Source organism: Podarcis raffonei, chromosome Z (assembly GCF_027172205.1).
Source record: "Podarcis raffonei isolate rPodRaf1 chromosome Z, rPodRaf1.pri, whole genome shotgun sequence".
NCBI lineage: Eukaryota > Metazoa > Chordata > Lepidosauria > Squamata > Lacertidae > Podarcis > Podarcis raffonei.
The window spans coordinates 16,236,884-16,264,077 of record NC_070621.1 but is presented as its reverse complement, the minus strand read 5'-3'; the positions used below and the strand labels follow the sequence as shown (position 1 = coordinate 16,264,077).

At 44.8% G+C, this 27,194-nt stretch overlaps 1 protein-coding gene across 6 annotated transcripts in view; it reads left to right on the top strand.

Annotated features, from left to right (window-relative positions):
* The window catches only part of FUBP3 (far upstream element binding protein 3), a 63,481-nt gene that overhangs the window by 21,935 nt on the left and 14,352 nt on the right, over nt 1–27,194 (top strand). For 5 of the 6 annotated variants that reach the window (XM_053374453.1, XM_053374451.1, XM_053374448.1 and 2 more), the window contains exons 3-13: nt 5,087–5,137; nt 5,712–5,745; nt 9,800–9,846; nt 11,036–11,107; nt 12,199–12,256; nt 18,393–18,555; nt 19,721–19,819; nt 21,311–21,415; nt 22,652–22,754; nt 23,908–24,008; nt 25,641–25,782. In XM_053374453.1, the coding sequence (XP_053230428.1) occupies nt 5,087–5,137; nt 5,712–5,745; nt 9,800–9,846; nt 11,036–11,107; nt 12,199–12,256; nt 18,393–18,555; nt 19,721–19,819; nt 21,311–21,415; nt 22,652–22,754; nt 23,908–24,008; nt 25,641–25,782 (975 nt within the window). The remainder of the gene's footprint in view (nt 1–5,086; nt 5,138–5,711; nt 5,746–9,799; nt 9,847–11,035; nt 11,108–12,198; nt 12,257–18,392; nt 18,556–19,720; nt 19,820–21,310; nt 21,416–22,651; nt 22,755–23,907; nt 24,009–25,640; nt 25,783–27,194) is intronic. The other variant, XM_053374449.1, reaches the window with a different exon arrangement.

Genomic DNA, 27,194 nt, shown 5'->3' with positions numbered 1-27,194 from the left:
AGCATGAGTCTGACCAAACTGTGGGAGACAGTGGAAGACAGAAGTGCCTGGCGTGCTCTGGTCCATGGGGTCACGAAGAGTCGGACATGACTAAACAACAACAACAACAACACATAGCACAACGCAGGAAGAGGCTCAATAGGCATAGTAGCATTTTTTAAGATTAACTGAGTGCAGTATGTTCTTGCCTTAATTGTTGACTACCTGGATTCTGTATGAAGAAGAGCTGTTGACCTGATGGTAGAGAGCAGTGCTATTTTTCTAGAAAAAGAGGTGCTAGAACTCACCAAGAATGCCTCCCTTGTTCTCTTATAATGGCAATGGTGCCCACTTGAGAGGTGCCAGAACTGAGTTCCAGTGAGTTCCAGCTGGAAAAAAGCTCTGGTAGAGAGTATAGCTTCCAAAAAAATTATTTTGCAGTGTTTCCAAAACTTTAATGGAGTTCAAATCAGAGCCCCAGATTTCAGTGCTATACAGAAAATTTGAGTAAGCACTTGCTACCAAATATATTTAGGGCAGGTTCAACCAGCTGCCCTCCCTTATTGTAATAAAACTTCATCAATGTCCCTGTGGTTTTCTGTGCTTTAAATTGCACTGCCTGCATTTGACACTTCCAACGGGGGTTTCACTAAAGAGTACAACCAGGCATCTAAATGAGCAAGTTTGTCCTATGGCTTCCTGATCTGAACATTTATACCTAGGACTGTGTTTGCCAAAAATAATGAGTAATTTATAGGTAGGCCTTCTTGTTTACATTATGTACTGAACACCTCCAAGAGATTTTTGAGGCCCAGTTGGGAAAGGAGCACTAAATCATCTGTCTACATTAATATTGAGATATTTCTGTTCCTAATTACTAGGGATGGGGAATATGCGTTGGCACCAAATCATTAATATGAAAATTTAAAAGAGTGGGAGCCAGAAGGCAAGCTTGTTTCACTCCTCGTGACATTTTAGAAGCATCAGTCATATCACCATTTAAACCTACTCTGACCGTTATTTCTGTATTGCTGAATAGTTCTTGGATCAATAGTAGAAGTTTGCTGTCAATGTTAGCAATTTGAAATTTTCCCCACAGTCTGTTTCGAGAATCGATGTGGGGTGTTTGTGTCTGTGTGTCTTTGTGTGTGTATGTAATACTTGTTCCACCAGCAAAACATTTTGTCCCAAAGGAACATCATTGCACTAGAGTGCGCATAAACAGGTGATGATTGCCTAGTAGATGGCACCATTTGGATGAGTTTCTTTTAGTTCCATCATAGTGTTGGATCCCTGTGTTGCACAGCATTGAAACTCACTAAGCTGCTAGCGTAAGAGCCCCTCTGTCCTCTAGTTCAGTGTTTCCCAAACTTTCTCCAACCATGGCCCTCTTCTAACCTTGTTTCCTTCCTGTGCCCAGCCCTCAGTGTAGCCAAGAGGGGAAGAGGACTAGCTGTCCCCTCAATAAGTAAAAATCAATACAAATAAGAGGTTCTGCCCTCTTAACGAAAGCCTGCTCCCTAACAAAAGTCCTGGCTATGCCCATGCCCCCCCCCCACCGGTAGAAAGGAAGCTATTTAAATGTTTTGTGTTTAAGCAAAACATGTTTTATTTATAATTTTTATAATTTATACAAAATTTGTTGTTGTTGTTTAGTCATATCCGACTCTTCGTGACCCCATGGACCAGAGCACGCCATTATGTAAAATACTGTTACATAAAATGATAGGAACATACTGAAATGTTGTTGAAGCATGTATTATTAAAAGTAAGCAACACTCATTTGACCCTAGTTATTTGATACAGAGGAGGAAAGCTACAGATACAGTCCAAAAGGCGCAAAGAGAGTTATGTATATATGGGGGGAAATAAAAAAGCAAGTGGTCCTCACTGAGCTGATGCAAAAAGATATTGTCATCCGGAGGAGCCCTGGCTGCCTAGATAAAATGCTGTAGCCCCACACACCCTTACCTCAGAGTAAGGCCCACTGAACTCAGTGCAGCTTTCTGCTGAGTAGACACTTAGTTATTTACTAGGTGCAAGTCAGCAGCACCAGTCGACTCCGCTCAGCTACGCACTGAGTTCAGAAACAAACCAGGACTGCTCAAAGAAAATGCATGTGGCAAAAAGGAGTGCTAGGCCCCGCCCCTTAGCCATTTGTGATTGGCCAAGTGGATAGCCAGCCAATGAGGATTTTTAACAATTGTTTCCCCCCCCTTGACTTCTCACTTCCCTCTGTGGCCCCCCATTTATGCAATTTTCACCTGTGGTCCCAATGGGGGGGGGGAATTGGCCCCCAGTTGGGAAACACTGCTCTAGTAGATAGAAGACATCCCAGAGCATCCCTCTGCGGTCCTGGGTAGAGAGGAGCAGACATGGATTTGGGATGACAGCTAGCAAGCTCTCCCCCCCCCCCCCCGCCGCCCCCAACAATCCCAGCATCCTCATTCTCCACAATTTAAAAAAGACCTTTGCATCCCTTGTAGATTCCTGCTCTGGCCACCGGCTTCCCCGCTCTGTCATACACTGCTCCCATGAGATTGATCAGAAGCCAATACGAGCTCCTTCAGTTCGCAGTGGGAACTTTCAAAAGGCATATCAGGGTGTTAATTGCTCAGTGGCAGCTCCCATTCTAAGAGATGCAGAGCAATAAAAATATTGGCACTTGGTCGATGACTTTGGGGACCTGTATTGTCAGGAAGTGATTGATGTAGAGCAGAAATAGATTGGCCATCTTTTTGCCTGTTGTGTTTATTTGCCTAAAACATGTATTTAATCATAGACCGTGATGAGCTTTGGTAGTATTTTATCACTCCTCAATTTTGTGTTGTGTGTGTGTCTGTACCTGCCCTTTCGACACCACTTTGATTCCTAGGGTGGCCCACTTAATCTCAGGTTAAAAATAGTATGTGGGTGCCCAGGGTAGTGGTTAGGCGAAAATTTATCTCATTGAAGTTTAGTCTGTTTGCCCCTCGGCAAGGAGATGCAATTGAAATGGTTTCTGCCAGTTGTTATATCTCAGCAACTCATTTTTGTGAGACGTTCTGCTAAGGTTCTGCTTGCATGAGCATAAAATGGCATATGTTGGGTGCTTCCTACTGAGCATGCCCCCCAAACCCCCATTTTTGGGTGGGCAAGTGGATTCTGTTTGGTTCACATAGCCTTAAGGTACAAACCATTGTATGAACAAAGGAAGCTGCTATATACTGAGTCAGACCCTTGCTCCAGCTTACTAAGTATTTTCTACACTGCCTGGCAGTGTTTCTCCCTGGTTTTAGTCAGAGGATCTTTCACAGCCCCACCTGGAGATGTTGGGGATTGCACCTGGGATCTTCTGCCTGCAAAACAGTTGCTCTACCCACTGAGCTGTGTGTGGTGCTTCCCCTGAAAATGAGCTAAGATTCCAGTCCTCAGGGTTCAGAATTGAAGGCTGGTTTAAACAGGGACATAGGGAGCTAACTGGCAGCGGCTGTCTAGGGTTTCAGACAGGACGTCTCTCCCAGTCCTACCTGCAGATGCTGCTGGGGAAAGAACCTGAGACCTTCTGCATGCAAAGCAGGTGCTCTGCCACTGACCTGTGGCTCTTCCTGTGTTCACAGTTGTTGTATGGGCAGGTATCGTCTCTAAAAGTTACGCAACAATTTTAGGTTTGTTCATGTTGGTCAAGGAATGACTCTTCCCTGAAACTGCTGATCCAACAAAGTGGCCTGGAGTCCATGGAAGCTAATGCGATGAGTCTCTAAGGTGCCAGGAGACTCTTCAGGTGGTATCTAAATTAGGCATGTAGGCCACCTGAAGCTCATAGACTTTAGTCCACTTATTTGTGTGGGCATACCCCTTGAGTTTGATGTATCATTGGATCTCTTCTTTTGTTCTAGATCAATTATATATGTATTCAAAGCCTCACAACTTGAGGAGTTAATGTAATTATTGTGGGTGCTAAATAGCTTTCTGGAGCACAACATAACTTCCCACCGCCACTGCTCTGCCTCCACCTCCCCTGGCCAATCTGCTCTGGGTGTTCTTCTACCACAGTTTTCTGGAACAGATGCAGGAGTGAAGTAGGGTAGAGAGAAGTTCTGTTGCACTTGAGGAAGTTGCTCATAATTTAGTTGGACACAACATGGCCCCCCCCCCATAGCTTTGCTACTGTCTCTTATTTGCAATTCAGATCTTTGATGTGGGAGAGATCATTGTGCTCGGTGGGGAGGGGGCACTCCTGGATTTAACATTATCACTTGAGGCTCAGGTGACCTCACTGATCGGAATGCCTTTCTTCAGCTCGAACTGGCTCACTAGCTGCGGCCCCTTTAGAGAGAGATGATTTGGCCACTGTACTCCATGTTCTGGTAACTTCCACATTGGATTATTGCAATGTGTCTTACATGGGGCTGCCCTTGTAGACAACTTGGAAACTTCAGTTGGCCTCAAATGTGGTGGCCAGATTGCTGGCTGGGGTTCCCTTCAGATCTCGTATAACCCTTGTTTTTAAATAGATGTATTGGTTTGTTTCTGGACCCAATTCAAGGTGCTCACATTAGTGTTTAAAGCCCAACTAGCTTAGACCCCAAACACCTGAAAAACTGCGTCCTTCCCTACAGACTCTCCCTGTTACTAAGCTCCTACGTTGTGGGTGCATATGGTGCCTTCACTATGCATCTTCCGGCAAATGCAGAAGACACATCACCCTACCCTGGCTTTTGGCACATAGAATCTTAGCATGGTAGAGTTGGAAGGGACCCAAAGTGTCATCTATTCAACCCCGCTGCAAATGCAAGAATAAGTTGTATATACTTGAGAGATGTATATTTTTAGGATCCAGCTCTTTGTAATTTTAAGTTGTGTTAAACTGTTTCTGATATCATGCAGTATTGTGTTTTAGCATTAAGGTTGTGTTTTAATAATTGTAATCCTTAGGGTGAAGGGCAGGTAATAAATTGTAGTGACAACAACTAATGGAAACTTTCCGATTGGGGTGTGTGTGTGTACGCGCACAGAAGACAACCTTGCACATAGCTCTTCCCCTGGTCGTATTGAGTAGAAATGTCATAGCACATAAAACTTGGTGATGATGCAAGGTTCTTTAACAGCCCTATTCCTTTAACAGGTCTTCGGGTAAATTGGCTCCATGGAGCACAGTTAAGAGAGACCCAGAGAAGTATGTTGCAAGTCCCCCCTCCCAAACCCCTCCTCAATCTCTCTCTCTCTGTTCTCTCTCAGTGCGTTTGATTAGACTAAATCCTTCCAAATCTCTTGTGTATTATGGCTTCTTATTCTCCCCACCTTTTAAATGCTGTACCAATCTGCTTGATCTTTTATTATTATTATTTTTTACATTGGGTTTAATTTGGGGAGGTTGGGGTGGGCTGCACTTTTCTAGGGATTCTGGGATCCTGAGGTGCTGGATTTCTCCCCCTCCCCATGCCTCTCACCACATGGGAGCAAGGTGGATCAATTTCCTATCCTGCGTTCAGCTGGACACTTCGCTTCTCCGCTGTTGTTGATCAAGAAATCCCCTCCTGTTTCTTGTTCCACGTAACACATTCATTTCAGCCACTGAACCCAAATTGCTGTTTTTTAGCGCTGCTTCTCCTTTATTTTCTCTCTCGCTCTCTTTTCCCCCCTTGATGAAAATGGTAAGAACTCTTTTTTTTCCCCTGCTATAGAGATGAAGTTAGTTTATCCGTACTAATGCTTTGATTTTTTTCTTTTCTCTCTCTTCTCCGACACAGTAGGTAACCAGTTAGGGGCCCTGGTACATCAAAGGTAAGCAGTGGGTTATGTTTTATTATTTATTGATCACTTCTAATTGTTTATTGATCTGCCATCTGTACTGGAGTGTTAGAGAGTCAGAGGTTGAGAACGTGGCAGAACTGCGTAGGCTCAGTTTCTCCTCTTCCCACACGCCCCCGCCCCAAGACTGAAGTTTTCTGCTTGCGTTCCTGGATATTGCATGCATTTGTTTGGAAAGAGATGAGGCACGCGCACGCAGTGGGTAACGCAGAAAGGAAGGTCTGCATTGAATTAAACGTTGTGTCTTGGGCTGAGATTCATGAAGCTGCTTAGGGTAGCCAAATGGAGTTTGGAAAAAACCCACGAAAACCTTGAAACAACAGATTTTTGTGCCAAAGCATAGGCTTCTTTTGAAAGGCTATCAGTAAGAGTGTTGTTTTTGTATGTGTATGCACAGTATCGGACAATTCATCTATCTAGTGCAGTATTGTCTACTCTGACTGGCAGCAGGGTTGGGACCGGGGTCATTCCCATTCCTACATGAGAATGCTGTCAGGTTTGGAGCCTTGAGAACTTCTGCATGCACTGCGGGTGCTTTGCCACTGAGCAATGTCTCTTCCCAAATAGGAAGTTACCTTTTACCATTAATCTATCTAGCTCAGTATTGCCTTCTCTGACTGTCAGCAGCTCTCACATGTGTGAGGCCAGAGGACACCCAAGTCCTATTTTTTTTTTAATAATAATATTTATTAAAATTTCAGAGGAAATACAAAAATATGAAAAAAAGAAAAAAAAATGAAGAAAAAGAAGACAAAAAGATACAAAATACAGAAAAATAAAAATAGTTAAAAACAAATCAGTCATTCCATATCCTATCTTTCATCTGCCTATTTCCCCGACTTCCTCACACCTCCCTCTTCTTGTATCCTGATTCAGTCATTGTTTCAGCAAATAACTACCTGACATTCAGAAGACATCTTAAGGCAGCCCTGTTCAGGGAAGTTTTTAATCTGTGATATTTTAGTGTATTTTTGGTTTCTATGGAAGCCGCCCAGAGTGGCTGGGGAAACCCAGCCAGATGGGCGGGGTACAAATAATAAATTATTATTATTATTATTATTATTTTAGCTTATAACCAATTAATTAACTCTATATATCCTATCCATCTTTCACCATATTCTATTATTCAATTTACCTTACTTTATTTAACCTTATCTTACCATAAAATACCTTAACCTTATCTTGCCATAAAATACCTTAAAACTTAAAAAACTTAATACTTACTTATCCTTATATCATTTCTGCTAAAGCCAGACAATTTCATTCCAACATTCTCCCTAATATTCATTAATTTTACACTAATTCCCAAAATAAATTTTTTTCTTTATAGACTCTTCCAATTTTCATCCAACGTCCCTTCTTTCTGGTCTCGGGTTATGTCAGTCCTTGCTATCCATTCCATCTCGTCCATCAACCTGGTAGTCTGATATCCGAGGCTCTTAAGTCTCTTCCATGCCCCTTCTGCAGATCTTTTTCTTCTTGTTTATTTTTGCACTTTTCCTTGTCTTTTGTTGGTCTCTTTCTTAGTTTCTTTCCTTTCTCCTTAGGGAGTAGGTCTCCGGGGAATTTCCACCCATACTCATGTCCATCTCCCCGCATCAGACCAGCCCATTCCCCACAGTCCCACTCCCCACAGTCATCAATATAATCCAAAAGATCTTTAACAGCATATTTCAAAATCTCTCCAAAGTTGAGAGCCTCCTCAGCTCCAAACTCCCTCTGGCCTAATTCAAGTTCATTCTTCCAAAACAGCGGCTTATGCTCCTGCAGGGCCTCAGGTCTCTCCATTTGTGTTGCTTGAGGTAGCACCGTAGCTTCCTTCATTATTGTCTGCCCTTGCATTTGCCCAGTTGAACCAGTTTCCTGGATTGGTCCCTGTATGATTTCTATGTCAGTATTCCCTACTTGTCCATGTTCACTGATTACAACAGTCATCAAATCCAACTTCTCATTCATCAAATCCAACTTCTCATGCAACTGCTCCAACAAAGCACTTATCTTGCAAAAAGCAAGCACCAGGACTTCTTCCAAACACATTTTTATTCAAGGTCACAGTCTGGTCCCACGATGTTAATCTTGCAGCTGTGAAATCTCCAAGTGAACTGCAGCAACAATTTGACAAGCTCCCTCTAGAGGATACAATTTCTATTTGTGTCCATCTTTTTAAATCATGTCCAACAAAAGAAAGTTACTTTCAATTTTCGAATATTTTGTTTCTTTAAAATGCAACAGGCAACATTGGAATCAATTTGTTTCTCTTTTTTCTCACTATCTGTCAAAATATTCCATTCACAGTCAATGGACGTCTCCTATAATTTCTGTCTCTGACACCCCGTTCCCAGGTTTGAGACGGTGGAAACTTATTCTCCTTTACTCCCTCTCCAGCAGGCTTGAACAGTTTAATTCCCCCCCCCTTTTCTCCTGCTTCCAAGGGGGTTTTAATGGTTATAGATGAAGAAAATTTTGACCTTTGTAAAGCGACTTTCCAGGCTATTAGCTTACAAGATTTTTGCTTCAGTCTATTTACAGAAAGCGGAAGGCGGACTTCCTGTTTTGAACCTTCCCACTTCGGTGCCAAATTAAGATATTTCTTGATCCAATTTTCCGTTTCTACTCACGGGTACTTGTTTAGAGTCCAATTGTCGACAGGAAAAAGTCAGCGCTCTCCGGCAATGGCAATGCGGCTTCCCTCCATGAAAATAGCAGTCAGTTCGCAGCACCGCGCCAATCACCCTACTTCACTCTGGAGTCCCAAAAAGGGGTCCCCCGCGAGTAGGGGAGGCGCTCCTGGTGCTCTGCCGAACCCCACGTTCCCAGGCTTCTTCCACCTGGGATTTCTAGCGGGTCCCCACCTTCGCCGTGGCAGGTAGACCCAGTTTCCACGGAGCCAGTTCCTCCAACCGGAGGAACTCCGCCGATGGCGCTAACCCGGAAGTCCCGACACCGAAGTCCTATTATTGAGTTACTTATTTGTTGAAATTGTTCACTGCTTTATCGTATAAAAACTCTCGAAGTGGTTTACAAAAAATTCCTACCTGGAGAATGCTGTTGGCAGAGCTGTGGCCCTTCCCACTTGGTTTAGAAAGCAGGTTGCCGTGTAGCATGATGTCTGTTCTGGTGGTATGCAAGAGCTGCAAAGCCACCCCCCACCCCCCCCGGCCAGATGTGTACTCAAAAACAGCCTGCCTTTTTGGATCCCAGCCTAGTTTTTGCCTTTGGAATAGGATCCTGGGCACAACCTACTTTGAGGTTGTTTTTCCACAGTCAGCAATATGTAAGTTTTATATTACTTCCTTCCTCTCCTTCTCATTACAGTGGTACCTCTGGATGCGAACAGGATCCGTTCTGGAGCCCCATTCGCATCCAGAAGTGAATGCTACCCGCGTCCGCGGGTCGCAATTCACCGCTTCCGTGCATGCGTGTGATGTCATTTTGACCGTCTGAGCATGCGCTAGCGGCGAAACCCAGAAGTAACACGCTCTGTTACTTCCGGGTCGCCGCAGCACGCAACCCGAAAATACTTACTCTGAAGCTACTTCAACCCGAGGTATGACTGTAGTACAGATGGGCTAGCTGTTAATTTGCAGCCAGCCAAACTGAATCAAACCCCTGCAAAATCCTGGACAAAGAAGTGTCCTTTCAACTGGCCTTGTAAACTCAGCAGCATTGGTGCCAAGCCTTCTTTAGAGTTGGTGCGCCACCACATTGAAAAGCTCATACCCATGTCTGTAATGTCCTTCATGCCCTGAGATGGGGCAGAGCAAGCCCTTCCCGACAGCAGTTAAGGCATGGGCTGACTGGTTTGAGGGCACCTTTCCAGACACCCTTGTAGGAAGCTGGTAGGGGCTACTGGCTAAAAGCTCCATTCTTCATCACCCAGTTTTCCATAACATTGGAACTAGTTCCTACTTCACTTTCTGGGGATGGAAACTCAATTTCCTAAATGTCCTGTGACAGTTGTTGCTATTGGAAAAGGCGACGATGTCTATCTTGTCATGATGAGTCTCCCCTTTTCTCTTTTCTTCAGGGTAATAACCGAAGAATTCAAAGTGCCTGATAAAATGGTTGGATTCAGTAAGTATTCTGGTTTGCAGCAATTTTTCTCTTTCCTTCATACGGGGCCTTTGTGAACACTCCTTCCATCTGAAGACTAATATATATTATGATAGGTAGTGCTCAGCATAACAGCGCGGATTTCTGTTAATGCTGCTGAGAACGTGGCAATTTCGGGGGAAATGCTTTCTACGTGAACCTTAAAATCAATTGAGGATAATTTAGTTACTTCCTGAGTGCTACAGTGGCCTGTAGTTAAAGACCTTGATGGCCAACTTTGCCGGTAATGTGCTGGGAGGGAGGGGTTGGAGGGGGTGAGCAGAGGAGAAATGGTTTGGGGTGTATGTGGGGGGGGGAGGATATACTGTTGAAGGGCTATTTCAAGGGGGAGGGTGTGCAGCTTGGTGGTGAAGCATGTGCTTGCCTGCTCAGGGTCCCAGGTTCAGGAGAGGAGCCCTGCTGGATCAGGCCAAAGGGGGCCCACCCAGTCTGGCTTCCTGTTCTCACAGTGGCCAACCAGGTGCCACTGTGACACCCACACTGTGAAACCCACAAACAGGACCTGAGCGCAACAGCAGCACATTCCCCACCTGTAGTTCCTAGCAACTAGTACTCGGAGGTAGTGGTGGTGGAACATAAGAAGAGCCTTGCAGCTGGATCCAGCCAAAGGCGGCTTATCTTGTCCAGAATCTGGATCTCCCACTGATGAACCAGATGCCTGTGGGAAGTCATCAAGCTGAGTGCATTCCCAGCAACTGGTATTCAAAGGCATCCTGCTTCCAGGCATGCAAGTAGAACTTAAGAGAAGCCCTGATGGATCAGGCTAGAGGCCCATCTAGTCCAGCATCCTGTTCTCTCCAGATGCCCCAAAGGCCACAAGCAGGATGGCCTGTCAGCAGAATTTGAGACTTAGCTATTGGTTTAGCAGAGCTGGATGGGAGTGGTCAATTGTTTGTTGACTGAAGGTGCCAACTCAGTTGCACTTAACAGATAGGTGGGTGGAGGACCTGAAACTTGTGATTTCGGAGCATTGCGTCTTCGCCTCATCTTCTTCCAGACATTTAAGTTTACAAATGCTCCCTTCATAGATATATGCAAAACTTCAGTCATGTGATTGTTCACATCTTGCTCTTGAAATAATGAAAAACCCAGCAATATTCTAGTCTGTTGGCAGCAGCAAAATCCTGATCAATTCCAAATTTTATTTCAGTTATCGGCCGGGGTGGTGAGCAGATTTCTCGGATTCAGGCAGAGTCAGGCTGCAAAATTCAGATTGCGCCAGGTAAGGTTATTTCACCCCCTCACCACCTCCAGCTTCCCAAAGAACCAAGGCAGCACTAAGATTACACACACCTGCTAGTCTTTTAGATTGGTATATTAAATATAAAACGGTCTGACCAACTTGAAAGCTAGGATAATAGAAATGTCCTGTAAAACATTCTATTATACTCCAAAAGTACTCTCCTGCAAGGCTCCTCACCAGGGCCAGAGCCTTCTCCCTCTCCTTTCACAAGAAGGATCAGTCCCAATGGAAAAAAAACATGCCCCACATTCCTCTCCCAAAATCAGTACCTTCGTTCCTCCCTAGAATGCGGCGATCTAGAGACCGCTTTAAAAGCCCTGAACAATTTTGGAGCCATGGTATGTAGCCATTGTTAGTCCTACTCAGAGTTGACTCTGGAAAATCAATAAACTTGACCAACTCTCTTAGGTCCATTAATTTTTCAAGGGGTCTACACTTGAGTAGGGCTGACAATGGATATAGCAACCTTGGTCCTAAGTTGTTCAATGCCAGGTGAGTTTTTTTCGTTGCTCACGCTAGCTTTAGTATAAGCCTGGCATCACTCCGTTCCCCATGAGTAACAATATTGAGACTAAAACAAGGACGCTGAAGGGAATGTGTGCAGAATTTGCTTGCCTGCTTGCTTGGATGGTTTATACAGGGGACAGAACTCAAGATTCTGTGCTTCCAAAAGCCAAACTCTGTTTTACACAAAGCCAGGCAGAGTGTGCGTCTGTGCGCGTGCTTTATTTATTTGAGTTAAGTTTATTAAGTTATTTGAGGCTTTCTAAATTAGTACAAGACTAATTTGCCTTGGACTTGGCTTGGTGGTGGATGGGCAGCCAGTGCAGATGTTTCAACAAAGGTGTCACATGCTGTCAGCCAGGTGCCCCCATGAGCAGCCTGGCCTCTGTGTTCTGCACCAGTTGGAACTTCCAAACCAAGCCCAAGGGCAAGGACAGCCTAACATAGAATGCACTGAAGTAATCCATCCTTTTTTATTCAACCAGCTGGAAACTGATAGGCTGCTGAGAATTATCAGATACCCAGTACCTGTTGATCTTTCTTTTCTTTTGCTTTGTCTTTTACAGACAGCGGCGGAATGCCAGAGAGACCCTGCGTGCTGACTGGAACGCCAGAGAGCATTGAGTGAGTTATTTTAATTGCCATATACATTTATATAACATTAGTTGCCTCCACTTTTTCCCCTTAGTCCTCTTCCCTCTTCCTTTTTTGTTTTTCTCTTACCTTTTTTCTTCTCTTCAGTTGCTTGCTGTCCTCTTTATAGCCAGCATAGACTCACTCTGCTCCAAACACTTCTATCTCATACATAGTAGCTCAACAGTTTGGCCCATTGAAGGGCTGTTTACCTCCATTTCGCAGCGTAGACTGTCTTTGTGGTCCTCTACGAAAACTCTTGAGTGAGTTTGCTTGAACGAGGACACCCTTTTAAGGGTTGAAAAGTTACCCTGGTGTTGCAGAGAAGACCCCAGAGAAGCATTTAACTGGCCTTCTGACATGGAACTCTTGTTATTAATGTCAAGTGGTGAGCCCCATCACTTGGAGGAGGGTTCCACATATAAATAATTAGATTTCAGGGGAGCCTCTGTTTATAAAAACTGATTTATAGAAGTATGAATTACATAGAGAAAGTGGATGCAGAAAAGTTTTGCTACCTCTCTTGTAACATGAAAACTTTCAGACATCCAACAAAACTGGTTGTTGGAAGATTCTGGACAGATAAAATAAAGGACTTCTTCATGCAGTGCATAGTTAAAACTGTGGAACCTGCTTCCACAAGAGGCAGTGATAGCCATCAATTTGTATGGCTTTAAAAAAGGGATTGGACAAATTCATGGAGGAGAATGGTTACTGGCCGTGATGGCTATGTTTTGCCTCCACAGTGCTTCTGAATACTAGTTGCTAGAAATCACAAGAGGGGAGAGTGTTCTCGAGTTCTGGTCCTCCTTGCAGGTTTCCCTAGAGGTATCTGACTGGCCACTATGAGAGCAGGATGCTGTACTAGATGGATCATTGGACTGATCCAGCAAGCTCTTTTTATGCTCGTGTTTATTTACTTTGCTTGCCCCCTCCCCCCACCCCAAAGTCCTCTTTCATTTGCAATGAAGTACTGTATTGGGAAAGTAAACAGTGGGAGAAACACCTGGGGGCTTGAGTGAGACACCCAGGGTCTTCTCTCACTTGCATTGTAGCTTGATGAAGAGAAGAAGCTCCCGAAGACTGGTGTAACTTACCATCTTCAAGCTATATAGTGTTAATGAGGAGAGACCCCTCAATACTCTCTCAAACTTCCTAGACAAGCGCAAAGGATCTCTCTCCCTTTTGTGTAAAAAATCATTTTTTTAAAAAGCCTGTTGCAGAGGCATCCAAAGGTCTTCGCTCACTTGAACAGTGGCTTGTTGAAGAGAAGAAGCTTTTCCAAGCCCCCACCCCACTCCTGGTGAGCAAAGAGAACCTCTCTCCTCTCTCTGCTAGTGAGGACAGTCAGTTAAGAAAGGGCAGCAGCAGAGGAATGAAAAAACAGCAGATGCAAGAGCTTTTATTTATTAATTTTTTTTACATTTTTTCATATCCCACTTTTCCTCCAAGGAGCTCAAGGTGACATTGTCTCCTGCTCCCCATTTTTCTCCCACCACAACCCTGAGAGGTAGGTTAAGTTGGGAGAGGCAGTAACTAGCTTAAGGCCATCCAGTGAGCTTCATAGCCGGGGGGAGGGGGGAATTTGAGCCCTGGTCTCCCAGGTCCTAGTTTTCATTTAATCCCCACACCACTCCCATGAGATAGGTTAGGTTGAGAGTGGCAGTGGCTGGCCCAAGGCCACCACCCAATGAAGTTCATGTCCAAGTGGGTATTTGAATACATTGTTTATCAATAAGATAATAGCTACAGAAACTACAAAGAGAACAAGTAGAATTCTGAGTCCTCTCCTGGAGGTGATTCTCAGCCCCCACAACAGAGGATAGCAGTCCCTCCTAGCTCTCACTTGGAATCCCTCCCCCAGCCTCTCACCCTGGGAGACCAACACTTCCCTTTCTTCCACCCAGGGTCCTCCATCAGCCATCCACACCCCACAAATACTTAATTCCTGGAGCTTAATAAAGGCCCCCAAACCTAGTATTACAAAAGAAACATGAAAAAAGGGGGGAGGGGAAACAAGAAAAGACAAGAGGGGGGAAACAATGGGAAAAGAAACATTAAAGATAGAGAAAAGAAGCTTCCAATTTTCTGTCTGTCGGTTAGATAAGAAAAAGATTATTAACGACATTCTGTCAGTGTTAATATCCATCTTCTCCTCTTTCTGTCAAACCATATTCTAAGTCAAAGTGTCTTAATCATTCATTTCTTCTTATTACAAAATATTTAGGAGGGATTCCCAAATTGTTATTACTAGTAATTAACTTTACCTCTATTAATAATATTAATTCCCCCTTCCCCTTACTATATATTCTTCAATTCTTACCCTGTTCCGTATGTTCACATTCAATTTCCTGTTTTCCATTTTATGTTGTTTACGATAGTTTCTGGATCTCCTACTCTAGGAGCTTCCCTTTTCATTTTTTTTCAGAGAAAGCACCATGTATTTATTAGCATAATTATCTGAATCCACTCCAGATCATATGCAGAATACTTTCTCTCTGCTAGAACTGAAGAAAGGCCAGGACTGGGGTTTTCCTTAGACTTCTTTTTCTCGCAGCTCCATCAGTGTCAAATGCAGATGACTCTCCATCTCTCTATTTATGATTCCATCCTCTCCTCCAAATCCTTGAATAGAAGGCAATTCCATTCCATCATCTGCTTTCCCCCATTTTACTATTTCATCATCCAGTCCTCCCAGCTTTTCATTGATTTGGTCTGAAGTCTCTAGATATTTTCCATTTCATTGCCCTCTGATTCATCAAACATTGATCTGATAGTTTTTAATTGTTCAGCCAACAACTGCTGAATGATCCCAACAGTCACTGGAAAAGTCAAAGATATATTTGCTATACTGGATACTTTTGATGTTTTTGATGTTATTTGTAACTCAGTCTCTTTATAAGTTCCAACTCCCCCTTAAGGTTCCACCTTAAGAGCACCTTCACAGCCACAGCAAGATTCTTTCCCCACTGAGGGTTCTTTACTTTCAGTTTCTTTTTTTTCCCAAAAGAAGGAAAAGAAGTAATCGCCTCATCCATTTAATCTTTATTGTCATTCATAAATAAAGCTTTTTGCTCTTGCTTAGACCCATTTTCCCTTCGTTACTCTTAACGACAGAAAGTAGTTTTTACAGGATTTCCAATTACAGATTTTAGCCAGCAGACATATAAATCTATCCGAGATAGTTTTTCTTATCATGAAAGTGTTTATGAAAGAGAGGATACAGATTTTATACCCATAAAGGCATACTTCTTACATAGTGTCAGGTACTCACTATTCAGCTTGTTCTGACCCCTGTACAAGTCCCCAGGCACAGATAGCAGAGAACAGCCTCAATCAAAGTATATGAGGATTCTCCCACTCATTCACCCTTATTTTCCAGAGTGATTTAATATCCAGAATGTCTGTCTGACTATCATCAATCAGCACATAATTATCTTCTGGTAGAACGACAGTCCACCATTTCTTTTTCCTGGAAGTCCATCCAAGTGGCTATTTGAACCCTGATCTCCCGTGTCTTAGTCCAATGCTTTAATCACTGCTCTCTTGGGGGAAGAAAATGTATCCTGCCAGACAGTGTGGCATTCTCCAGATGTTGAGTATTTAACACCCAGCAGCCAGTAAGGCCAATCCTCAAAGGTGAGGGGAAATGGGAGTCCCAAGAGACATCTGGGGGGGAGCATTGCGTTGCAACCCCAGTGCTTGGAGGGTGAGAAACACTTGCCTAGGTGGATGGGTTTTTGGACTAGCCTAGTGGCTAGTTTTCATTGGCCACATCTGATCAAATGAGGGGAGTTCTTGGTTTCCCCAGGATGACTGCATGCTCAAGTGGCCTCCTTTATCTACCTTCTCAGTCTAAAAAGGGCACTACCATAAACATGCCTCAATCAACTAATTATCCTCCTCATCAGAGGGAGAAGGCTATTGATGGCTATGTTCTGCCTGTGCGCTCTGAATACCAGTTGCTGGAAACCAGAAGAGGGAAGAGTGATGCTGTGCTCAGCTTCTGCTTGCAGGTTTCCCATGAGGCATCTAGTCGACCATTCTGAGGGCAGGATGCTGGACCAGTGGGCTTCTGGCCTGATCTGGCAGGGCTGTTCTGATTTTACACCTCCAGTATCAAGAGCAGGTTGCCTCTCAATGCCAGTTGTTGGAAACCACAAGCTGGGAGAGGTGCTGTTGCTCTCACGTCCTGCTTGTGAGGGGCTTTCCACTGGGGCATCTTGGTGGCCACTGTGAGAGCAGGAAGCTGGACTACGTGGGCCATTCCCCTGAACCAGCAGACTCTTCTTATGTGCTTATTAACTTATGAGGCATTGGTTCTGCAGAAACCTGCAGGTCAAAATGTTTCCATTTGGGGCCGGGCATGTGTCAGTTAACACCACCATCACCACCGGCCACTTCCTTTGGTGTGAGACATTGTCCTAGGTGCTGCTGGCTATTTCCCCCCTCACCCCCTGCCCCTCCCAAAGCCTCTTGCAAGAATGTTCCACCCAGCAGCCCAGCTGGGGGATGGTGGGTGGGGATTCTGCTCTCTTTCTCTTTCTCTCTCTCTCGCCCTATAGAAAAATTTAGGGTCAGTGTTTCCTCCCTCCCCCTCCCCAGGAGCTGAGCTTGCCTCTTCCCAAGCCATTTTGAGGACCACCTCCCCGCTGGGACTTGGAGCCACGAGCCTTTGGCTTTAACAGGAACCCACTTAGCCATATGGAGCTGCTCTTTCTCTCCCGCAGCCTTTGGGTAGGTGGGTTTTTTCCAAATCCATCTGTTGGGATCTTTTTTTCTTTCCTTTTTTTCAGTTGCGTTTGGATGATTGAAAAAAGCATTGAGGTTTCCTGGATTTTCTTTTTCTTCTTCCGTAGGTGTAAGGATAAATATAACTGAGAGGTGCATGTTAGAGGGCAAAGCAGTCTGGTTGGATTTTTTGCGTATTTATTTTGTGCTGGTACTGAAGTGGGCTCCCTCTCACCTCTACCCTTCCTCCAGTATTTTTGTTTTGGAGCAAAAGGAAAACTGTAAGGCAAAGAAGGTATAAGATCCAGAAAAACTGATGTGCATCATGCATTTGTTGCACAGAGTACCTGGGTGGAGCTTTTGTGGCTTTCTGTTTAAAGGTCTGTTTCTTCAGAGCTACGTGAGAAGAGAGAGAGCGCTTTCCTTTTGCTGCTGCAGTTTATGATCACGGTGACTCACTTGAGTTTCATCCTTTTCAAAACCTGCACAAATGCAAAGGTGGAAGGATGGTGTCTTTTTCTCCTTTTGTGTGCTGCTGGGTGAGCTAGGTGTCAGTTCACCAGTGGCTAACTGGTGCCATAGGGACCAGAAGTATCAGGGACTGAACACAGGAAGCTGCCTTATACAGTGTCAGACCTTGGCTCCATCTAGCTCAGTTTTGCCTACACTGTCTGGCAGTGGCTAGAGAGGTTTGAGAGCGACGGGACTTTCCCAGCCCTGCCTGGGAATTGCCAAGCACTGAGCCTGGGATTTTCTGCATGCAAAGCAAGTGCTCTGCCACTGAGCTATGGCCCTTCTCTTATAACAAAAGGATCCTGGTCTCATGGTTCTAAATAAAGGAATGATTTTAAGCACCAAGCTTTCCTTACACTGACTCTAGCCCAGTGTTGTCTACGCTGACAGGCAGTGGCTCTCTAGCCTTTCAGGCAGGAGGTCTCTCTAGGGCTTCCTGGAGATGCTAGGGATCATACCTGGGACCTTCTGCATGCAGGGCAGATGCTCTTCCACTTGAGCTACAAGTGGACATGGTGATGGGAGATGTATATCAGGTAGGAAAAGCCACCGCAGTAAAAAGGAAGCATTTGAGGTGCTGGTTGGACTTTGTGAGCTCCTTCTCCGCTCTCTCCTACTCCAAAATGGGGTGCGCCTGAGAGAGGGGAATCTGATCCAAAGCAGAGAGTTGCCATCAAGGCCGCTGGTTATTTTCTCCCTTCTGTATCCTGTCTTTTCTCTCTTTTTTTCTCCTCCCCTCCCCAAACTCCCTGTATTCCAGTGGTAGTCCCCACCCCTTACACCCAGCAAGATGGGGGTGTTTGCAATATAATAGCTGTTTTCCTTGAGGCTATTTCTCTCTCCCCCTCTGTTCTCTCCCTTCCACACACCCCACCCCCCAAAGACAAGCAAAGCGGCTACTGGGGCAGATTGTGGACCGCTGTCGGAATGGGCCTGGGTTCCACAACGACGTGGACGGCAACAGCACAATCCAAGAGATCCTCATTCCGGCGTCCAAAGTGGGCCTCGTCATTGGCAAAGGTGGAGAAACCATCAAGCAGCTACAGGTGGGCAGGATGCAGCTTCGGACAGATGCTAGTAGGAGGAGTCTGTGGCTAGTAGCCACGGTGGCTCTATTTTCTGCCTCCGCTGTTGGAGACAGGATGCCTCTGAATACCAGTTGCTGGGAACTGCAGATAGGGAGAGTGCTATTGTGCTCATATTTTGCTTGCAGGCTTCCCATAGTGGGCATCTGGTTGGCCACCGAGAGAGCAGGAGGCTGAACTAGATGCGCCTCAGGCACCACTCATTTTGTATAGAGAGGCAGTCCTTGATGCATTGATGCCCTAAGCCATACATGTATTAATTCACTAAACCCGGATGGCAAGTTACGTCTGGGGTATCTTGGGGATGGCCTGAACACTTGATCACTGAGATCATCTGCAGGAGCATTGTTAATCATTCTCTGAATTAGTGAGGTTCACTTGATAAAGAGAAACCAAGCCTTTAGTGTAATTAGCCCAGTCCTGTGGGTTGCTCTGCCGATAGAGATTCAGCAGGCAGTATATACATATTTTTATAAATAACTAAATAAGGTTGTATAGGTCAAAGCCAGCACCTTGAATTGGGTGTGCCTGTGTGTGGGTGCACCCACACGGTCCCCACCCCCCACAAGGCAAGCTTAGAAGGAAGCATTCAGTTGTAGCCAGTATAAGTGTGCAGTTTATTTTGGGTTGTGTGGTACCTGCAACAGTTTATGTTGGCAACCATGTTTCCACCCCTGCAGGGTTTTATATAAAATATATTGAATTCCTGCATTACAAGGGGCTGAACTAGATGACCGGGGGGGGGGGTTCCTTCCTACTCTACAATTCTATGAATGCACCATGACCACTAGCTTTTTAATGCAAAGTAAAATTGCAGTTGTCTGTGTTTGGGTGGTGGTGGTAAAGTGTGGCTTCCTTGTCTGCTTTTCCCTCTTCATTTTACGATTGCTTGCATTTCTTTTATGGAGTTATCAGGAAAACTTGGCCAGACCAAGCCACTTAACTACATAAATGTCCATAGCTGCGGTGGTGGTGGTGGTGGGGCTCCTATTGCTTATCTGTGCTTTTTAAACCCGCCCCCCCTTTCCTACTTTCGTAGCCTTTCTGCCTGTTTCGGCATTTCCATTTATTTTTTTGTGGCGCTTTCTATATCTCTCCCTCCCCATCGCCATTGGTACGTCTGCAGGAACGAACAGGCGTGAAAATGATTATGATCCAAGATGGCCCTTTGCCGACTGGAGCGGATAAACCTCTCCGGATTACCGGCGATGCTTTTAAAGTACAGGTGTGTATCAAAGAGGATTTGCTGTCGTGCTGATGGAACGTTAGGAGGATTTAGAATAATGGCACAGTTGGCAGTATTTGTGAGCCACAGTCTCTCGTATTGTGTGTGTGTGTGTGTGTGTGTGTGTGTGTGTGTGATGGAGTTGAGTGGGGGCATCTCAAGCCTATGGGCCAAACAGTCCTTTTCCCATCTACATCTTGCACTCCACACCCACCCTGCCTTTACATTAGTGACCCACACTAATGAACCAGAATAGTATGCAAATCCTTGCACTGCAGTGATAAAGCTGCCTCTGCATGCTTCATGAAATTGCAATAAAGAGACTGAGTGTGGCGTGCTGGAAAACTGTTTCAGGCTAGTGGTTATCTGTTGCTGGAAACACAGGGTGGAGAGAGTATTGCTCTTGGGCTTGGGTCCTGCTTGTAGGCTTCACAGAAGCATCTGGGTGGCCACTGTGCGAACAGGATGTTGGACTAGATAGGTCTTTGGCCTGATCCAGCAGGGCTCATCTTATGTTCTTAGGTGAGGGGAGCCCTAGGTTTGGATCATTCCCCACTTCAGCCATGAAGCTCCCTGGAGAACCTTGGGCCAACCTAACCCTGATGTCTGTGTTCTGCCTCCGCTGTCAGAGGCCATATGCTGAATGGCTGGTGCCAGGGACCACAGAAGGAGAAAGTGCTGTTGCACTCATGTCCTGCTTACAGGCTTCCAATAGGTTGGCCGACAGGATGCTCGACTAGCAGCTGGGCTCTTCTTGCATTCTTAATTCCGCCTCACATGGTTGCTTTGAGGATAATAAAAATAGGGGAACCCATATATGCAGACTTGGGAGATCAGCAGGAGAGAAGTGTAATAGGTGTAATCTTCTTTTTGAGAAGACACCTTTGGAACTCGAATAAAGTAATGGTGTATTTTGAGGAAGGGCCAAATCTGAAAGCTCAGTTTCTTAAACAGTGTAAGCTTTTTGTGGTGGTTGAATATTTTTAAACTTACCTCCACAAGGTCTAGAAACAAAACGTTTCCTTTGTTCATGAAAGCTTAAGAGAGTTCAGGAAGTTAGATACATCCCCCTCCTGCCAGAAACCAGAGTCTGCAGGTTTGCAAGTCTACTTGACTAGTAGGGGTGGAGCAGTGTTGTTGCACACTGTAAATATTCAACATGGGTGGTAACAGGCTGATGGCAGATGAAGCCACTGAATGAAAATGGAGGCATATTCTGGCAAAACCAGAACAACAAAATACCAAACGAAACCCCAAACTCTAAGGGAAAGGGAAGAAACCGCATCCCAAACAGGGTCGACTGAGCGTGCTCAGTAGTTATGGAATGTTGAGTGTGTCAGAAGAGAAAAGGCGGAATGGAATACCCCTGCTTTGGGGGAAATGGTTAGCTTGTGGAGAAGCCACTCCTGTTAGGAGGCAGGGATCACATTTTATTGCCAGGGTCCAAAGAATCTGTAATCAGCTTGTTTTCCTCTTCCTGCACTTGTACAGCAAGCACGAGAGATGGTACTGGAGATCATTCGAGAGAAAGACCAGGCGGACTTCAGAGGCGTACGCAACGACTTTACTTCCAGAATGGGTGGAGGCAGCATAGAGGTATGGACATGTCTTGTATGTTACAGAATAATAGAATTGTAGAGTTGGAAGGCTCTCAAGGTGTCATCTAGTCCAACACCCTGCAGTGCAGGAATCTTCTCCTTGGGGAAAAAATAGGGAGTGGGGGGTTTATCATCATCATCATGTTTATTCATTCATTTGCTGAGTGTTACTTGCATAGTTTTAGGTGGCTGTGGAAATTTCACATTTATATATAAAAAAATGCTTCTATATTGCAGTTTCATAAAAATAAGTATCAGTACAGTCAACAACAATTATAAAAACCACAGTAAAAATTTTAAACAACCTGTCATCAGCTAGCATATTACAAAAAATGTTTTCTTAATTGTCAGCATAAGGCTGGTGGCCAAGACAATTTTAAAGCAAGCCTTTGAAGGTTAAAATAGAAAACACTGGCTGAATTTCTTATTGGAAGACCTGATTCTGCAGGATTGGGCTGATGACACCAACTTCTGCTTTTGGGGGGTATGGGTGTGTCCAATAGAGTATAAACAAATGCTAAGCAAAAGAATGTACTGAGTCAGCCCCTTGGTGTATTCATCTTGTCCAGTGATGTCAACTTCATCCTTGTCTAGCCTTTGTCACCCTTTTGACTTCCACCCTGGATTGCCAGGGTTGAGTCTGGAGGAATATGATCCCTGAGGACCATCAGCCAGTTCCTGTGGGACAAGGAGTCATTGTCCTCCCTCCTCCTTCTGGGTTCATCATCCTGCCTTCCCAGCCCTTCAGGTTTCCAGAAATACAGAAAACAAGTTTGGGAAAGAGGGTGCGCTACATGCACAAAACAGTGTTCACAGTTTCCCCCCAGCCCAGTTCCCTCTCATCAGCCCCAGCCAGCATGTCCCAATGGTCAGACAGAGAAGCGTGAAAGGGCCACATCTGACTACTAGGCTTTTAAGGTTTCCCATTTACCCATACCCAGCTTTGGATGTGGAGTGTAGGGTTCTTTCAAATCTGAGGTATAAAGTGGGGGCAAACAATGCTTAGATTTGCCCCCTTCCTGATATGGCTGTGGCTGCCTCTGGGAATTGCAGAGCTGGACTTAGCATGGGATAATTTGCTTCCTGTTCCAGAAAGTGGGAGCAATGCTTTTTCTTAAGTATGTGAACGTGTCTCTTGGCTTGGTATTCAAGCTGCCTGATGTAGCTAATGGGGCATCTGTGTGCTACCTTTCTGGGTCTGCTTCCTCTCACTGCTTTTCTTTCCTCCTGCTAGGTCTCGGTGCCTAGGTTTGCAGTGGGAATCGTAATAGGAAGAAATGGAGAGATGATAAAGAAGATCCAGAATGATGCTGGTGTTAGGATTCAATTTAAACCAGGTCTGTCTAATTTTTAGTGTGTAGCCTGTACCTGGCAGCCACTTTCTCTCTCCCTTCCAGGGAAGCTGTTTTATATCATTGGTTCACTCAGCTCAGATAGTGTCTGTATACTGACTGGCAACAGCTCTCCAGAGTTTTAGGCAGGGGATATTCTCGGCTGTATCTGGAAATGCTGAGAATTGAGCCTGCCACCAAGCTACGCCCCTTTCCTAAAGTTGAGAACATAGCCTTTATACAAAGTCAGTTCACTGAACTCAGTACTACCACCACCAAATGGCAGGAGCATTGAACCCAGGGGCTTTCTGTACACAGAGCAGGTGTTGCACCCCTGAGCTTACAGTCGCATCCCCATCTCATTTCGGTGCAAGGCCCATAGCCAAAGATCTGGGGAGGGGATCAGAGCACAAGGGAACGCTTGGAGGGGGGCACTGTAAATCAGTCCAAAGCAACAGGAGCTTAATTTCACCAGTGTATGTTGCATTTTTAAATAAAAGCATCAAATAACATCACACAATAAAAATGTTAAAACAATTACAAAATTGTAAGTCAGTCTTAGAATATGCCTGGGGCAAGGGCAGGTTCTGTTCCAAGGTATCATATTTTGTTTTTTCTTCTGTGCCAGCTTGCATAGCCTTAAATTCTTCATGTGATGTGGCAGTCCTTTCCTCTGGGAGATTTTGCCCCTAAGTTTCTTGTTGCCACCATGTAAATATTGCTTCCTCAGCTATAGTCCTGGAGGCATGTTTTATCCCTTTTTGAAATTTTCTTTTTTATTTATTGGTTGGTTTTATTGATTTGTTAACAACAAAAATGCAGACATAACAAAAAGTAACTAAAACGAAGAATTAAAAGTTAAACCCTAAAGTGTCACAGCTTTGAAGGACCAAATTACAAAGATACAACACAACTCCAAAGGGATGATAAAGTATTAACACAGACAGTGATTCCATTTACAAATCATAAAAGTAAGTTCTGTCTGTATTGAGAATGGTGGTTCTGTATAGTCTTGCATGAGCCAGGTGTGCATATATTGGTGGCACTGAGTGACCATGTGGCTTGTTTAGTTCCCTTCTCATGGGAAGCTCCTTCCTCCCTGCCTTTTCCCACTTTGTATTTGTATTTAATTTAAGGTCTGTCTCCTCTTGCTCCACAGATGATGGGATTAGTCCGGAAAGAGTCGCACAGGTCATGGGCCTTCCGGATCGGTGTCAGCACGCAGCTCACATAATCAACGAACTCATTATCACTGCACAGGTAGGTGGGACATAGGAAAGTTTCAGATGCTGAGTAAGGCCACTGATCTGTCTGGATTGGTGCTTTCTACACTGACTGGCAGCAGCTCTCCAAGGTTTCAGGCAGGGGAACATTCCCATGCCATTGGGGGGGATTGAAACTGCAACCTTCCGCATTCTAAGCAGACACTCTGCTATTTAACTGTGGCCCTAACCCTACACAAAGTTGTTTAGGGAAGTTTTAAATGTTTGATGTTTTATTCTTTTTTAATATTCTGTTGGAAGCTGCCCAGAGTGGCTGGGGAAACTCAGCCAGATGGGCAGGGTATAAATATATTTTATTATTATTATTATTATTATTATTATTATTATTATTATTATACTGAATCAGACAATTGGTCTATGTAGCTCAATATTATAGTTCAATATTATCCATCCTGACTGGTAGCAGTTGTCCAGAGTATTGGACTGGGCAATTCATCCCAGTCCCACCAGGAGATGATGCCAAGGATTGAAGCTGGGACCTTCCGAATTCAAAGCAAGTTCTGTACCACTGAGCTATGGCCCTTCATCTCAAAATTAAGTAAGATTCTAGTCCTCATACAGTTCTGAATAAAAGGTTGAATTGAATAAGAACTAACTTCTGCTGAGTCAGAGCACTGGTCCATCTTGCTCAGTATTGTCTACACTGACTGGCAGCAGTTCTTGGGGTTTTCAAGCAGTCACTCTAAGCCCTGCCTGGAGATGTTGGGGAGTTAACCTGAGACCTTCTACATGCAAAGCTAAGTGCTCTACCACTGAGCCATGACCCTTCTATAAGTGCTGGTAGTTACATACTTCAGTGGTGATTTTTGAGGGGGGAAATTCACCAGCTGGATGAGTTACCAGGTTGGCTAATACCACCTTTCATTCATTTGCATATATTGAAGCTGAGAAACATGGATGTTGTCATCTCTTCTGCATACTAGCAAGAGACTTTACTTTAGAGTAAATTGCCGTATTTTTCCGTGTATAGGACTCTCCCTGTTTTTTGGGGCTCCAGATTAAGAAAACACCCCTCAGCACTACCCGTGTATAAGACGAACCCCAATTTTAAACCTAATATTTTGGTTAAAAAACCTAGTCTTATACACAGATAAATATGGTAATTCACACGTCCTTAAGTTGGCTGTTAACCCTGGTGAATGTTGGTGCAGTAAATTTAGTCTGAAAATCATTTGGCAAAATACCTGTCCAAAAATTGCAACACTTGGACACTGACTTCCCATTTTCAAACCTATTTCCCTTGACTAGAAACTTGGAAAGGAGGATGACCCCACTTTCTGTCAAAAATCAAGACCACACCACAGTCACAGAAGGCCAACAAACTTGTTGCCCATTATCCAGGATGGGAGGGACTTGTAAACACAGATATTGTGGCTGAGTGTAGAATCCTTGTGGTTTCACTGGGTCTTGCTATTAAAGCAGGGGCTGCTGATGGGGGTTGTAGACCAAAACATCAGGCAGGCACCAGGTTGGCAAATTTTGATTTTAAGTGACTCAACGCATCCTTTGGGCAGCAAGTCTGTTGTCTGAACGTATGGTGATGCAGCAAATGGCAAGTCCCAGGAGGACCGTAAACATGTTAACAGGTATGCCCTCTTTCTTCTTCAAGGAGCGTGATGGTTTTGGAAGCCTCACTGTGGCTCGGGGAAGAGGGCGCAGCCGCGGAGACTGGAGTGTTGGGACCCCTGGAGGCATGCATGAAATCACCTACACAGTGCCAGCTGACAAATGCGGCCTGGTCATAGGCAAAGGTAAGCAGCATGAATCATAGAATTGTAAAGTTGAAAGGAACCCAAGGGACATCTAGTCCAACTGACTGTAGGAAGCAGAACTCAATGGGCTTTAAAGGTGAGAAGTAGATCTGCATTGCCAGATATTGGAAGTTTTCCCAGTCTGGTGTCAGCCTTCTTCCAGTCTTCTTCTTCATCCTGGAGAAGAGTGACTAGTGGGGTGCCACAGGGTTCTGTTTTGGGCCCGGTCTTATTCAACATCTTTATCAACGACTTGGATGATGGACTCAAGGGCATCCTGATCAAATTTGCAGATGACACCAAACTGGGAGGGGTGGCTAACACCCCAGAGGACAGGATCACACTTCAAAACGACCTTGACAGATTAGAGAACTGGGCCAAAACAAACAAGATGAATTTTAACAGGGAGAAATGTAAAGTATTGCACTTGGGCAAAAAAAAATATGAGAGGCACAAATACAAGATGGGTGACACCTGGCTTGAGAGCAGTACATGTGAAAAGGATCTAGGAGTCTTGGTTGACCACAAACTTGACATGAGCCAACAGTGTGACGCGGCAGCTAAAAAAGCCAATGCAATTCTGGGCTGCATCAATAGGAGTATAGCATCTAGATCAAGGGAAGTAATAGTGCCACTGTATTCTGCTCTGGTCAGACCTCACCTGGAGTACTGTGTCCAGTTCTGGGCACCACAGTTCAAGAAGGACACTGACAAACTGGAACGTGTCCAGAGGAGGGCAACCAAAATGGTCAAAGGCCTGGAAACGATGCCTTATGAGGAACGGCTAAGGGAGCTGGGCATGTTTAGCCTGGAGAAGAGGAGGCTAAGGGGTGATATGATAGCCATGTTCAAATATATAAAAGGATGTCACATAGAGGAGGGAGAAAGGTTGTTTTCTGCTGCTCCAGAGAAGCGGACACGGAGCAATGGATCCAAACTACAAGAAAGAAGATTCCACCTAAACATTAGGAAGAACTTCCTGACAGTAAGAGCTGTTCGACAGTGGAATTTGCTGCCAAGGAGTGTGGTGGAGTCTCCTTCTTTGGAGGTCTTTAAGCAGAGGCTTGACAACCATATGTCAGGAGTGCTCTGATGGTGTTTCCTGCTTGGCAGGGGGTTGGACTCGATGGCCCTTGTGGTCTCTTCCAACTCTATGATTCTATGATTCCATCAGGATCAGAGACATGGTTGGTGATGACACGAGAGGGAGACTTCTTGGTGGCTGCTTCCATATTGTGTTCCTCCCAAGAGGTCAGACTAACTCCCTCTTTGTTTTCCTTCCACTGGCCAGCTAAGATTTCCTTGCTCAGATGGACCTTTGGAAACTCAGGAGTAGGCGATGCTGATCACTGGGCTGCTGTTGGGGCAAACTGGATTTGAATTGCTGGTTCTAATCCAAACACATTGATGTG